At 44.8% G+C, this 15,683-nt stretch overlaps 1 protein-coding gene across 18 annotated transcripts in view; it reads left to right on the forward strand.

Annotated features, from left to right (window-relative positions):
* Positions 1–15,683, forward strand: part of IRAG1 (inositol 1,4,5-triphosphate receptor associated 1) — a 164,449-nt gene that overhangs the window by 124,937 nt on the left and 23,829 nt on the right. For all 18 annotated transcript variants that reach the window (XR_003434539.1, XR_003434537.1, XR_003434538.1 and 15 more), the window contains 5 exons: positions 1,670–1,793; positions 5,441–5,471; positions 7,860–8,000; positions 8,487–8,618; positions 10,633–10,774. Coding sequence is in view for 14 of the 18 variants with exons in the window: in XM_027115394.1 (XP_026971195.1) it covers positions 1,670–1,793; positions 5,441–5,471; positions 7,860–8,000; positions 8,487–8,618; positions 10,633–10,774 (570 nt within the window). In the remaining 4 variants the exon portion in view is untranslated. The remainder of the gene's footprint in view (positions 1–1,669; positions 1,794–5,440; positions 5,472–7,859; positions 8,001–8,486; positions 8,619–10,632; positions 10,775–15,683) is intronic.

Consider the following 15,683-nt stretch of genomic DNA (forward strand, 5'->3'; position numbering starts at 1 on the left):
TCTACCTAGTGGACTTTTCTAGGCAAAAGCCCCTCGTATGACTTCCCTGTGATTATTAGACCTCATACGGTTATGTCAATCATAGATTTCTCAGGAGCCCACTGCTTCATTATCTCTCTGCTGGGTGCAGTGGGGAATACATAAAGGTAGAGTGTGACCAGAGGCACCACAAGGTTTGCCATCTGTCACATGGAAACGTTAGACAGCAGTAAGTGTCAGGACAGAACCCAAGAGGTGACAGGTAACTAAGAGAACTAGCTACCTGATATGAGTCGAATCTCATATCCAAAGAAGGATCGCTGACTGCCCTGACTCTGACAGATGGTCCTCCAGACTTTGCTGGATTCCTTGAGTACCAGGAAACTCATGAACACTGTTCAGTTATCAGGAAGCTCAAAGTATTTAAACGTTGTTTACCTGGAGCCAAACTATACCTCCTCTTCTCTCTGCATGGTCTCCCTTGAGGAGGCTTCTAATTCACATGACTCCCAATCTTAGCTCCATTTAGATGGCTACCACAACCTTGCCCGTAGTCCTGATCTCTGGCCTGGACTACAGTTCTGGAAATCTGTTGGGTCAAACCCATGAAAGACGGCAAAACATGGATAACTAAAAGTCCTGCGTGCAAATGGAAAATAACCGTTGTATTGGACAAAGATACCTGATTTTGTTCAAGTAAAAGAGATTCAAGGCTTTTAATCCTAAATGTGCTGTGAGCCCATAGTGTAGGGCACAGCAAGTCAGTGCTAAATGAATAACTGATGTCAATGCCAAGACCACTTGCCACTGTGTTCCTGAGCTAAGAGCTTGTTAGAGCACATCTGGGCTTCTGGGACAGCAACAACCAGAATGTGTGCAGTCAGGGGGTGGCATCTAGAGGCCGCAGTGAACAGTTGGGAAAATCGGGCTACAACCCAGAGAAGGGAAGCTTTGGAGAGGTACAAGAGCTGTCTTCAAGCAGGAGAAAAATTAGTGGGAAAGAGAGTACTTGGTTTGTTCTTTCTGCCTTCAGAGCACAAACCCACGACAGGTTTAGGAGATTAAAAAAAAAAAAAAGGCTATTTATTGGTTCTGTTGACGAGGAGGCATCTATTTCTGAGATCTGTAAAAGATCTAATGACCTTAGCTTTACTCTGGAAAAACCCTGTTTCTACTCCTATCTATGGGGATGTGGAACCAGATGCTGATTTCTAAGTAGGACACAGATGATAGAACTTCTGAATTCATCTGAGGAAGAATAGTTGGGCAGCAGGCCTCTTGAGAAGCCTGCCAAAGAGAGGGGACTTTTCCAAACTTTATAGCCAAAGAGCCAACAATTTTCCAGTTGCCAGAAACCAACCTCAGACCCCAGACACAAGAGCCTGCTTGGTACCATGGAGAGCAATGGGAAGAACATAGAACTTAGAGCAGATAGAATTATTTGAAGCCTATACTATTTACCAGTTCTGTAACCTTAAGCAAGTTATTAATCTTGCTGAGTCTTAGTTTACCCACCTGAAAAATGGGATGATTAAGGTCTAGCTCATTGGGTCATTGTGGGGATAAAATAACAATTATAAAGCCCCTGGCATATAACCAGGTTCCAATAAATGTTAAAGCTATTCCTTACCCCCTGAAGCAAATTGCCAAGAGTATTACATTTTATAAATTAAACACTTTTTTTTTTCAGGGCCCCCTTCTGAACTCTCCCCAGCTATTGAGGAAGAAGAGTCAAAGAGTGGCCTGGATGTCATGCCCAATATTTCTGATGTGCTGCTTCGCAAACTGCGGGTCCACAAGTCTCTCCCTGGAAGGTAAAATTGGGGCATGGGTTGCACAAGACCCCACATTGGGTGGCCCCTGTATTCAATTGTAGATAGGACACAGGAGCACCAGACTTGATTTTTGACCCCAGAAGGGTCAAAGTCCAATAGTTCAGACAGGACTAATGCACCCAAAACGAAAAGAATAATAAAGGGCCAGGTGAGGTGGTTCAAACTCAAAGAGGAGCAGGTGGGGTTCATAGGTGAACAATGCCATCAAGAAAGTGAAAAGACAACCCCCAGAATGGGAGGAAATATTTGCAAAGCACATATATGATAAGGGACTTGTTTCTATAATATATCTTCGAAGAACTCTTATAACTCAATAAAAAAAACAACTAATTTAAAAATTTTTTAATTGAAGTGAGGTTGATGTACAGTATTATATGTTACAGGTATACAACAGAGTGTTCACAATTTTTAAAGATTGTACTCCATTTATAGTTATCATAAAATATTGGCTATATTCCCTGTGTTGTACAATATATCCTTATAGATTATTTTATACATAATAGTTTGTACCTCTTAATCCCCTACTCCTATCTTGCCCCTCCCCACCTCCCCCCGAACTGGTAACCACTAGTTTCTTCTCTATATCTGTGAGTCGGCTTCTTCTTTTGTTATATTCACTAGTTTGTTGTATTTTTTTAGATTCCACATAAGTGGTATCATACAGTATTTTTCTTTCTCTGTCTGACTTATTTCACTTAGCATAATACCCTCCACGTCCATCCATGTTGCTGTAAATGGCAAAATTTCAATTCTTTTTTATGGCTGAGTAGTATTGACAACTAATTTTTTTAAGTGGGCAGAATATTTAAATAGACATTTCTTCAAAGAATATATATGGGGGTCAATGAGCACATGAAAGGATGCCCAGCATCAGTAGTAATTAGGGAAATGCAAATTCAAGTGGTTTATCATGAATAACAAATGATAAATTCATTAAATGAATGATTTATCATTTATCATAAATGATTAAAATGAGATATAATTTTATATCCCTAGAATGGTTTTAATAAAAAAGATGGGCAATAACAAATGTTGGTGAGGATATGGAGGAATTGAAATTCTCAGTAAAATGGTACAGCCACTTTGGAATAACAGTTCATCAAAAAGTTAAACAGGGCTTCCCTGGTGGCACAATGGTTGGGAGTCCGCCTGCCGATGCAGGGGGCGCGGGTTCGTGCCCCGGTCCAGGAAGATCCCACAGGCCGCGGAGCGGCTAGGCCTGTGAGCCGTGGCTGCTGGGCCTGCGCGTCCGGAGCCTGTGCTCCGTGGCGGGAAAGACCACGGCAGTGAGAAGCCCACATACCGCAAAAAAAAAAAAAAAAAAAGTTAAACATACAGTTATTGTATGGCCCAGCAATTCCACTCCTAGGTATATAACAAAGAGAAATGAAAATATATGTCCACACAAAAACTTGTATGTGAATGTTCAATAACAAGCATTTTTCATAATAGCTAAAAATGGAGACAAACCAAATGTCCATCAGCTAATAAATAAATAAAATCGGATATATCCGTAAAATGGAATATTATTCAGCCATAAAAATGAAATACTTATATAATCTACCAGATGGATGAACCTCAAAAACATTTTGCTAAGTGAAAGAAATCAGTCATGTGTTGTATGATTCCATTTATATGAAATACCCACAATAGGGAAATCCACAGAGACAAAGTAGGTTAGTCATTGTATAGGGCTGGGGATTGGGGGAGTGACCACTAATTGGTATAGGGTTCCTTTTTGGGAGGATTAAAAAGTTCTAAGATTGACTGTAATGATGGTTGTACAATTTTATGAATATACTAAAAACTACTGAATTGCAAATGTAAGAGCATGAAAAAAAGGAAAAACAGTAAATGCAAAGGCCCTGGGGCCACAACAACGTAAGTGTGTTTGAAGAGCAGAATGGCAAATGTGGCTGAAGAGTGGGAAGAATCCGGTAGGGGCCAGTTCACAGAGGCCTTTGATTTTATTCTAAGGCCTATTAAGGCAGTTTGAATTCTGAGGCACATCCAGAGTGGTCTCCTTGTACGTCACCTGCTAGGCCTCCACCTTTTTGGAGGGTAATGGCTCTGCCCCTCCCTGCCTCTGCCAGTTCATGAGGCATAGCTCTCTGCTTCAGGAACTGACCTTGTCATGTGGCTTCTTTACCTAAACCACACCTCCCTGGGTCCTCAGGGCCTTGTACATTTTTCAAAAATGCGTTCTATAGCAAAAAAGCAGAACGTGAGTAATCAAGGTAGAAAAGTAAGTTTGGTTAATAATCGATGAAAACGTAATTTTCACATAATATCCAAACAAAGCCAGGAATCAAACGCAAGCTCAGTGAGTTTGATAACCCACTTAAGCAAGATGTGCATGTCCTATATGACAGCTGAGATTGTGCTGGCTGGCCCCCAGAGGAAAGGGCCTGACGGGTGGGCCTGTGGCCAGAACTGCAAGCCTCAAACAGCTTTGCACTTGTTTATCTCGTGCTCTGTACTCTGCTGACTTGATGGCCATGGGGTCTTGTTGCCTCATCCTGACAGGAAGGTTCTCATAGTCCCTTGTCAGGGGTGAGAACCAACCCCTTGCAGAGATTGCTGACCCCTACCTTTGCTCTCGGGGTCCCTCCACACCCGTCAAAGGGAGGAAGCTGTGTTTCCTGAGAACCTTATCGATGGCATGCTGGTTGCCAAGTCCTGTGACGCCAGCAGGACTCCTCCCCGTTCTCCCGCCCCAGCACAGGAAAGGGCCCGGTGCGTTATGTACATCGTCCGGGTTTCAGAGCAGGGCTTGCTTTAGTCGCCAGCCAGAGCAGCAGCCGCGCAAGGGTGCAGAGCGGAGGATGCTCGCTGTGGGAGCCACACCCTCTGCACCAGCCGGGGCTCTCTCGGCCGAACTCTGATTCCAGCCATCAGAAGAGGCTCTTGCTGTGGAGAAGAGCTCTGGCCACTCTTCCCTACCGTCTATTCTCTGGCTCACATGCACCCTTGTCACACCCCTCAGAGGCAGGAGGAGGGTCAGGCTTTGCAGACCTGGGCAGCCCCAGAAAAATTATAATGGCTGTCCAGATGTATACAACTTATGAAGTATAGAGCTTGTATAGTCTGTTATTAAGTCCTCACAGCATGCCTGTGAGTTAGTCATAATAATAAACATCTCCTGAGTGCCCGCTGAGTGTGGATGTCATATGAATATACACATAGGTACATATATATACACATACATACACGTGTGGATGTCATATATAGGTGAATATAGACACATATATATACACATTTATACATACGTATATATATTCCTTATAAGACTCCTGCAAGGTAGATATTATTCCCAATTGACAGATGAGATTAAGTAACTTAGATTAAATAACTCATCCAAAGTCACACTTAGTAGAGGCACTGGTGGAGCACTGACCCCAGGATCTAATAGTTTCCGCCATACTTCCTCTGCAGGAGTCACTATCTTGGCGAATATCTCACGTGTTACAGAACTCACACAAAGGGTACCCTGCATCTTTTCCATCTCGCCAGCCCTGCTTACTCTAATTCCTGGAAACACCTGGTCTGCATGCTGTTCAAAGGCACCTTTTGGTTTATTTCAAAGGTTGGATAAAGTTCATTTGCATGTCTTTTCTTTTTCACAGTGCCCCTCCACTCACTGAAAAGGAAGTTGAGGTAAGTAACTCCAGCGTTTTATGAAATTGAGTACTTGAGCTTGAGTGGGTTCATTCAGAACATTTCCTTCTCCAGCCTCTGCTCCTGACATTTTTATACAAACATGAGAATGAGTGGCCATGGGGGGAATATGGGCATCGTGATCAGCCCTGTTGAGCTACCAAGCCCCCGACCACCACTCCAGTTAATGGAAGATTTTGACGAATTTCGTCAGGGGTGAGACAGTAGCTGGAAGTTCCACATTTCTTCAACGGTTGTTTGTTTTCTTTAAAAGTATGACTTAGATACACAGAGCAGCTGGGAGGCTGCAGAACTGAATCAAATTTATTTCAAAATTATTAAAAGATGGTCAGATTTCACGTTTCAGACTTTGATCTGGAGGAAGAAGGTGCTTTCCTTCTGAGGGTTTCAGACGTAAGGAAGCCAGCTCAGCCAAGGTGGTGGCTATGCTGTCAGCTCTCCCACCTTCCCTGATTCTCCCATGATTCTCCTCGGGGCCTCCTTGTCTCTGTAGAGAAGCTGTCCCAATGGGGCTGGTGAGTGAGCTGAGAGGAATTTGCATTTCGTTCTGTCGAAGGGGTACATGGTCAAAGAGAATGCATCGGAGGTGAGACAGTGAGGACCTCCGGCACCAGCAGTAGTTTGTTTCCATGACAATTACATTGGAATTGATAGAAGGAAGGGAGCAAGAACATGGATGATTCCAGAATACTTCACTCCGGGTTGGGAGGATGGAAGATTTTACAGTTTACCCTTGATAACAAGAAAACGAACATACACTTACTGAGACCCGGTGGACCACATAAGCACAGGGAGATGGACTGTGTAAAATATCTGGCACAGATAGTAACAATTACCTGGCACACAGACGTAGAACTCACAGTCTTTGGCACACACATATCCATCCTTTCAGCTGACCCCCCCATCAGCTCTGAGAAACAGGTAGAGCAGGTAGCAGAACAAAGGAGGAAACTGAGGGATTAAATAAGTTATCTGAGATCCCAGACCCAGTGCTTAGCAGAATCAGCATTTGGAGTCAAGTGTTCTGACTGACTTCAGGGCTCTTTATATCACTGCCATTAAGGGGATAACCCAGTTATAGAGAACTAAATATTGAGCATTATTGATAAACTTGACTGAGGCTTGGGCAAGACAGAGAATCCCCACCCGCTGACGCTGGTGGTGATGGCCGCGGGCACTTTGGTTAAGGGTGCGCTCCTGTCCTCAGGTGTGTGCTGACACAATCTGTGCTCAGCATGGTGAGAGGAGCACAGGCTTTGGAATAAAATCGTCTGAGGCTGAATTCTGGCTCTGCTACTCCCTTGTGACACCTTGAACAAGTTAATGACCTCTCTGCTCTCGGTCTCTTTACCCATAAAGTGGACATAACAGTTCCTATGGCAGAGGATTGTTGAGGGATTAAACAAGCTAAGGTGCGTAAAACTCCTGCCAGTGCTGGCGTATAGCAGATACTCAACAGGGAGTAGCTTTCAATGTGGCCCTCATCATCATCATCATCGAGCAGTTCAGGGTCTTCAGTTCTCCGTCTGGAGATGTCTGCCCCCCGTGGGCCATGTTACATGAACTTCAGATGCTCAGGCAGAGTCAACTCACCCTAAGGGTGTAAATCTTCTACCACTTGACACAGGCAAGGTAAATGAGGGCTGTAAAAATGAAGGCCACTGCTTCCTTCCTGTGTAGAGTCCATCTGTCTATTTCTCCTCCCCAGTAGTTTCCTATTAGACCAGGAATTCCATGTCTGATCAACACCACCTTTCAAAGTTCATTCATGCAGGCTGCATTTTTGGCATGGAATATTTGTTCCAGAAAGCTTCTCCTAACAGGATCATACTTGGCTTTGTTTAATCTCCTGGCAGCTTGTAAAAGCTGCTTTCAGCGTAGGATTTGGAATATTCAGATAAGATGCTGGTTGAGGTTTGCTCTGAGTCAACAGGCCTACATCTCAAGTGGGGTTTCTTGAAATACAGTGGTTTCATGTGAAATCTCCAGAACCCGCATGCCATAAATCCTAGCACGAATCCAAACTGCTTTCGCAATCAGCTGTGTTGGCCTGAGTTTATCTAAACCCATATACAGGATGTTATTTTCTTGACATTCAGAAAAAGCAAAGTGTTATTCTCTTATTCTTTTTCAGTAAAATGTGTTTGGTCTTCTGGTCCTGGGAAGGCCCTAGCCTGGACCTCAGGTTACTATTTCGCCATCTTTTGTGCAGTTTACTTCATTAAGGGAGAGTTTCACTTGTTCTTGGCTGCTTTGGGGGCTGGTTCCAGGAGCTGATTTAAAATCCTTGAGCAAAAACTCCACCAGCAGCCTTGCTCCCAGCACTAACTCCTCCTAGCACCTCTCCAACACTCTTGTTCCCAACAGAACGTGTTTGTACAACTGTCCTTGGCCTTTAGAAATGACAGCTACACCCTAGAATCTAGAATTAACCAGGCGGAAAGGGAACGCAACCTGACAGAGGAGAACACAGAGAAGGAACTGGAACACTTCAAAGCTTCCATTACGGTAATTGTGGAGCCTGATTGGGGAATCCTTGCAGGAGACACTTTCCCCAAGGGCTGTGCCGGCTCTCCTGCTTTTCTCAGTCACCAAGTAGAGTCTCCTGAAGTGAGAAATGGGGTCAAGGCCCTGAGCCAGGCCGTCTTCCTCAGAGCTGGGCGGAGCTGAGGCCGAGATCCCAAAGGCTTGGTTACCTCAGGGCTGTGGTTAAGGCCTCTGAGCCCTTGGCAGCCTCTTAGGAGGGGGCTGGATGACCTGGGATGGCAAAGGGAGCACCCTGGGGACCAGAGACCTGGAAGTGATTCCCTTCCTTCAGGCCAGCCAGCTACAGAGTGTCCACATTGGGCTTCTCCAATCCCAGAAGTAGCCATCGCCTGGGCCCTGCCGAGGCCCCTCCTCTCGGCCAGGATGGGGCCAGGGCCTGTCTTGTGACAGCCCTGGTCAAGTCTTGGTCTGTGAGGACCCCATGTGATGTTCCTTCTCCCTCCTCAGTCCTCAGCTTCACTCTGGCACCACTGTGAGCACCGGGAGACCTACCAGAAGCTGCTGGAGGACATCGCTGTCCTGCACCGCCTGGCTGCCCGCCTCTCCAGCCGAGCCGAGATGGTGGGGGCCGTCCGCCAGGTGAGCTCTGCTCTGTCTGCAGTAACTGGAGCAGGGATGTAAGCAGTGGCAACTACAGATACTGCTTATGGATGGCTTCCTCTGTGCCAGACATCCTACGTCCATAATCATAGTCGTCTCAGTGTATTTTTGATGGACCACTATATTCTTGAGGTGCTCCCCAGTAAAAGCTTTCTGTGGATACCTACATTTGAGAACTGCTGCATACTACCTTCCTTTCTTGGAGACTTCTAATGTATGTTGGCATAAGCAAGGCTTTGAGAAGTCCTGTAATGAAAAAGTCTGTTTAACATTACCGACGTATTTCTCAAATGTATTTGAGTAAAGAATCGCTTCCCCCTTCTTGTTCCCACAAAATACCTATTCAACTCCCAGGGAACTAGTATTTGGCAAAATGTGCTTTAGGAAAAACTGCTTTGTTTCATTAATCCTCCCAGCAACTCTGTAAAGTAAGTAATCTTATCCCCTGATGAAGACGTGAAGTCTCAGAAAGGTAATAGCACTAGCGTGGGGCAAAACTGGGGTGCAGGCCCAAGTCTGGCCCCCTCGCAGCCACTTTGAAGTCATGAGGCACTCAGGGTGCCACCCTGATCCAGCATGGTGTTGTGGGGTCAGACTGCCTGAGTTCTCATCCTGGCTCCACAAGGATTCACTGTGTGGCCTTGGGCCTCTGTGCTCCAGCTTCTCCAACCGTAAAATGCGGATGCTGACAGTACCTGCCATACAGGGCACTGTGCCACTTGTAAAGCACCTGGATGTTGTTATCACTGTTGCTGTCACTGTGGACCCATGTCCTGCTGCGTGGTTTGCATGACAGGGGTGTTCCTGGGGCCCAGCCCTGGGCAGTTCTCATAGAATGAAGGAAGGACAAGCCACGGGGTTGTCCCACCCGTGTGCTTCCGGCGAAAGGGCACCCAACTCAGCAGCAGCACCCAGGAAGCCACTCCAGCTGGGAGCAGCACCAAAGGGAGGGCTTTAGGGAAGTGGCTGGTCTCAGCTCAGGGTTGTGGGGACTTTGTCCAGGGGACAGTCACTGAGCGTGTCCCTCTGTGGACAGGCAGGCCGCGGGCAAGGATCTCTGAGGGATGCACGGGGTGTCAGTAGAGAAAACTCTTCCCCATTTTGCACAGCCCTCGTGAAAGTGTTTCTCAACCCACGCACGGCTCACTCCAGCCTTCACCCTTCTCCAAGTGGCTTCCGTGTCTCTGTCCTCACTGTCTTCTCTGGTTCCACTGGACTGGTTCAGGCACTCATCCTCTCTTCTCTTGTTGCTCTTGCTGCCACCAGTCTCGCACCCTTCAGTCCAGTCTCCACTGGCGACCTGATTATGACACTCCCTTACTTTAAGACATTCGATGGCTCCCCTCTTCCTTCAGAATAAGTCCAAATTCCTTAGTCTAGCATTCAAGGTCCTTCACAACCCAGCCCTAACTCACCTTTTCTTCTTGCAAACAAACCCAGCCATTTGCTGATTCCTACATGAGTAGGATGACCTGTGCTTTCCTGGCTTTCCAGACAATTCTGGTATATGTTTATTGTCCCAGCATAATTCGTGATGGCATCCCCTTTCACTCTGCAAAGGATCCTGTCTGGAGGGGAAATCCTTACCTCGATAGAAGCCTTGTGATGTCCTGCCTCTGGACCTTGGCTCTTGGAGTTCCCCGGCTAATGCTCTTTGTCTCTCCTGCCCATAGCTATGTGCCCAGACGCTACAGCACTTCACTTCGTCTCAAGAAGCCTCCCCTGACCCATTCTCTGCAAGCAGGGATGACTCTGCTCCCTCTCATCTCCTGAGGCTTTGTGGCTGGGCTCGTCCTTGTTATCCCTGAGTGCAGGTGCCTGAGCCCCTGTCTCAACTCACATCCCCGACAGCAAACTCTTAGAGGGCAGAGTCACGTCTGATTGGTCCTTGTATCCTTTCAAGTCCCCCAGCCCAGAGCTTGGCTCAGAACAAACAGTGCTGATGAGCTTTTCATCCAAATGCCCTGTGTGTTCACACTCTTCTTCCCTGTAGGAAAAGCGCATGTCGAAAGCAACAGAAGTGATGATGCAGTATGTGGAGAACCTGAAGAGGACGTATGAGAAGGACCATGCAGAGCTCATGGAGTTTAAAAAACTTGCAAATCAGAATTCAAGCCGCAGCTGTGGCCCCTCTGGTAAGAAACTGGGTTCCTGCCCACCCCCAACCTTGGCCCTGTAATATTGGGTCCCTGATGGATCCAGGCTAGCATCATACCTATGGGACAGCCCCAGGACCTGTGTTAGGGTGAGCAAAGCTTGCTGCCTGGCCCAAGGCTGCCCACAGGGCCTCACAGTCACTGTTCCTGTGAGCTTGGGGGCCTGGAACCAGAAAGCATGAATGGCCCCCAAGCAACTCCTAATAAAAGTAACCAGAGAAGCTGATCACTGATGCAAAGCCCATAGGCTGCAAGAATTCAACCTCCTTTGTGAGAGTGGCACACCCCAAACCTTACAACCTTTGTGCTTTGGGGTCCCCACTTTGGGCAGCACATGCTAAGGAAATTGCACTTTATCCTGGAAAGCATTAGGGATCCAACCAAAGATTTTAATCAGGGAAATGACATGATCATATATAGTTTAGAAGATTCCCTCTGGCAGTGATGTGGCAATTACATGACTGGGGTAAAGCCAGAGACAGGGAAACCCACAAAGCGACTATTATAGTAATGCAGGTGAGAGATGGAGTCTGGGCAGAGGGGTGGAGTGAGAGCCTGGGTAAAGGAGATACTGCTGAGATAACTTTTAGACTCGTGGGCAAGACAAATGCTTTAAATAAATACTCTTTTTAAAAGAAGTTCTATACAGATTGCTATAGAAGCACAGAGGAAGGGCCATCTGGTTCCACCTGATATTGAGTTGCTGTGGTTTTGTTTTGTTTTGTTTTTTATTGAAGTATAGTTGATTTACAATGTTGTGTTAATTACTGCTGTACAGCAAAGTGACTCAGTTATACATATATATACATTCCTTTTCATATTCTTTTCTGTTATGGTCTATCACAGACTTTTTTTTTTCAGGAGAATATCATTGTTATTTATTTATTTATAATTTTTTTAACATCTTTATTGGAGTATAATTGCTTTACAATGGTGTGTTAGTTTCTGCTTTATAACAAAGTGAATCAGCTATACATATACATATATCCCCATATCTCTCCCCTCTTGCGTCTCCTTCCCACCTTCCCTATCCCACCCCTCTAGGTGGTCACAAAGCACCAAGCTGATCTCCCTGTGCTATGCAGCTGCTTCCCACTAGCTATCGGTTTTACATTGGTAGTGTATATATGTCCATGCCACTCTCTCACTTCTTCCCAGCTTACGCTTCCCCCTACCCGTGTCCTCAAGTCCATTCTCCACGTCTGCGTCTTTATTCCTGTCCTGCCCCTAGGTTCTTCCTGACCTGTTTTTTTTTTTTTTTTTAGATTCCATATATATGTGTTAGCATACGGTATTTGTTTTTCTCTTTCTGACTTAGCTCACTCGGTATGACAGACTCTAGGTCCATCCACCTCACTACAAATAACTCAATTTCGTTCCTTTTTATGGCCGAGTAATATTCCATTGTATATATGTGCCACATCTTCTTCATCTATTCATATGTCGATGGACATTTAGGTTGCTTCCATGTCCTGGCTATTGTAAATAGTGCTGCAGTGAACATTGTATCACAGACCATTGAATATAGTTCCCTGTGCTATACAGTAGGAGAGTTGCAGTGTTTTAAAGTAAAAGTAGGAGTTCTCCAGGCTAAAGGGGGAAATACACCCCAAGTGGAGGAAATAGCATGTGCAAAGGCGTGGAGGTTGGGCTGAGAAGACTATGAAACAAACAGTCTGCTGTGGTTTGGGGTGTTGGAGCGTGACAATGACATGTTGAAGGTAAGACTTGTTAGACCAGGGCCACATGCCAGGCCCTGTGAACAATCTGGGTCTTTGTCCTCCAGGCAGTGAGGAGACACCGGTGGGTTTACACCAGCTGACATAGTCAGATTTTATTTTTAGAAGATTGCTGACTTCAGAGTGGACGATGCATTAGGAGAGTGTGGACACTGAGGGATGGAGAGACGCGTTAGGAGGCTCTGCCGCAGTCCAGGAGGAGGAGGACGGTGCTGTGGACCAGTATCTCTCCTTGGGAGCTTGCCAGGGTTTGGGCTCTGACTGATGAGGTGTGGTGTTAGCAGGAGAAAACAGACCTTTTAGCAACAGGAATCCCTGTTGGAATGCAAACATCCGTGTTACCAAGAGCAGAAGGAGGGAAAGTACACAAAGTATAACAGATGGAGAAACCTTTATAAACAGGAGGTTTCACAAGTTTCCTGGGGAATATCAGTGACGCTTCCCAGGGTCCAAAGGCAGTGTACACATGCTCCAGACCGTCTGCTTTGGTCTTGGCAGCAAGGCTCCTGACCCACATGCATCTGGGCCTCTAAGAAATCTCTCTCTGTCAGTGTTGGAAGTTGGAGAAGCTACCACCAAAGAAATCCTAACACGGGCACTCTTACAATATTGTCCTGCAAGGTGCAGGGTCTCCTGTGAACCACCTTACCCACGATTTATGGAATGAGCACAGTTGCCCGTGAGTCTCATCCATTCATTCTACAGGTGTTTATTGAGCATCTCCGGTGTGCCCACGTGATACTGGAATACAGAGGTGAAGTGTACCCAGCCCCCGGCCCAGAGGAGTTCCCAACCTGTGGTGAGGGCAAGGCAGTGTAGGCAGTGCTGTGATAGATGTAAGCAGATTTTATGGGCGCACATGGCAGAGTCCCACGTTCAGTCTGGGGGCCTGAGAAAGTGCTTACAATCAGATGGGAGCCGGTAGTGGAGTGTTGAACGGTGAATGGGTAGTTTTCACACATCTGTTCCCACTCCACTGTTTTTCCAAGCTACACCTCAGCTTGGGCTGGTGCGGAGGGGCCAGATGTGCCCATCAGATACTCTGTGACCATTCCCTGATGGTGGTTGTTCTTTAAGCTTTTATATGACTTCTTTGTCATATATGCAGTCTTTGTCTGTGCCTGAAGACTACAGTGAAAAAAAAAATCTCTGATTTCAAGAAAGGTGATACACATTCAGAAGAAAAAAAAATCTATTTTTTTTTCTGAATATGAAACATGCTGATTGCCTGCATTTTGGATTATTTCCTTAAGGTAGATTTCCAGAAGTGTAAACACTAGCTCAGGGGAAAGGAATATGTAGAAGGCTCCTTTTTTTTCTGTATAAATAAGATCTTTATTAAACAAACTGAAACAGAGAATTGAATAGTCACTGGGGAGCTTTAGGGGAAAAGTCAGTTTTACCAAATATCCAGAGAGGGAAAAAAACACAAACTTCAGTTGGCAGGAGTTGTGACCAGAATCATCAATAAAGTAGTGTCATTGCAATGCCTAGCTTTTAGAAGAAATTAATCAAGAGTCAATATAAATATCTCATAGATTCTCTCTAGTCATAGTACTCCAGGTTTACCTTTAAAAAATGGGAAACAAGTGAGGTTTGTTCTCAAGGCATCTTTTCCCACTTAGAAACCCTCATGCTGTCCCTTGACTGAAATATATCCCTGAAATCTTACCTTTGTCCGTTCTACTGTAAAAAATGCCCCAGTTTTGTGTTCAATTCCTTGTATATTTGCTCTCTATATTTAATGGTGACAAACTAATATATGCTCAGTTTTCTGTGATTAATAAAGAACAATCATTCCCTCTATCAGGTGGATTTGCATTTTAACGGGGAATTCTGATGACAGACAGATTCAGAGTTTATGTCACTAATCTTTTTTTTTCTTTATACAGCAGGTTCTTATTAGTTATCTATTTTATACATATTAGTGTATATATGTCATATAAGGCTCTTAAAGCAAATTATTTCCAAATAACCCATTGATATTTCCATTTAATGGGTAACGGTGATGCTCAATTCATTGTGCCGTGGACATTCTTGGCTTTTCTTTTTGAAAATATTTTTGACTTTGATGGGCCAATATCGTATCTCTTCCCATAGTTTTAATTTGTATTTCTTGACCTTTTCAAATGTTTCTTGGGCATTTGTATTTCTACTTGTGTAAATTCTCTAATTCTTTGCCCACTTGTGACATTGGTATTTTATTAACTGTATGAACTCTTCATACACAAAGAATATTTTCTGGTTCTGCTGTTTTGGCTGACTGGAAAACTTGAAAATCCTTTGACTACAAATACTTAGAAATTTCTGCTGGATAAAGTGAAGCAAACATTAGTCTAAAAGAATAGCTGACTCCACAAGAAAAGAAATTGAAATACTCAGATACAAGAAAAGAAAAGAGAACTGAAACCAAGCTGACCCTGCAGCTTTCCTTGAGGATAAGAGTCAGCCTCAGCTATCTGGGCTCTGGGCTTTTGCACTCACATGCAATCTGAGATGAGGCCTCGGACACCCAAGGCAGAGAGTTGACTCTGAGCCTCCCATAGAAAGTTAAGACTTTCCAAGGACTGCATCTGTGGAATACTCACCAACTCACAATGGAACAAATCAAGGAAGTTTGTCTGTTTCACCCTGGGCTCTAGTAAGAAAAAAACACTTTCTCCTTCCTCATAGGAAAAGTGCATGCCCACAAAGTACATGCCATAACAAAAGTGATGATGCAATATGCAGAGACTCTGAAAAGAACATCACAATGGTGCTGCTAGGAACACCGCGGAAACAAACATAAGTCGCTCTGGAGAGACACACCCTGCGCCCAGGAGACACAGGATCCTCTAAGTAAAGCTTCACAGAAGATGAGTTTACAATATAGAATTATAAAATAGGAAAACAATCTACCACAAGCAAGAATCATCAGACACCCAAACCACAGGATTATATGCTAAAGATAGCAGATAATAAAACAACCTGATACATTTTTTAAAGATATGGGTAAAATTATTAAAGGCATAAAAGAACAATTCAGAAATATGAGAATAGAAGAGTACAACCGTCAAAAAAAGAATAAAATAGAATCCTAGAAGTGAGGAATAGAGGCGTGGAAATGAAAAACTCAGTTGTTTAGGAGTGGTAGTTATTAGAATTGAAGC

This window comes from Aethalodelphis obliquidens, unplaced genomic scaffold, assembly GCF_003676395.1.
Source record: "Aethalodelphis obliquidens isolate GAN/ISIS:26980383/991018 unplaced genomic scaffold, ASM367639v1 scaffold14, whole genome shotgun sequence".
Taxonomy (NCBI): Eukaryota; Metazoa; Chordata; class Mammalia; order Artiodactyla; family Delphinidae; genus Aethalodelphis; species Aethalodelphis obliquidens.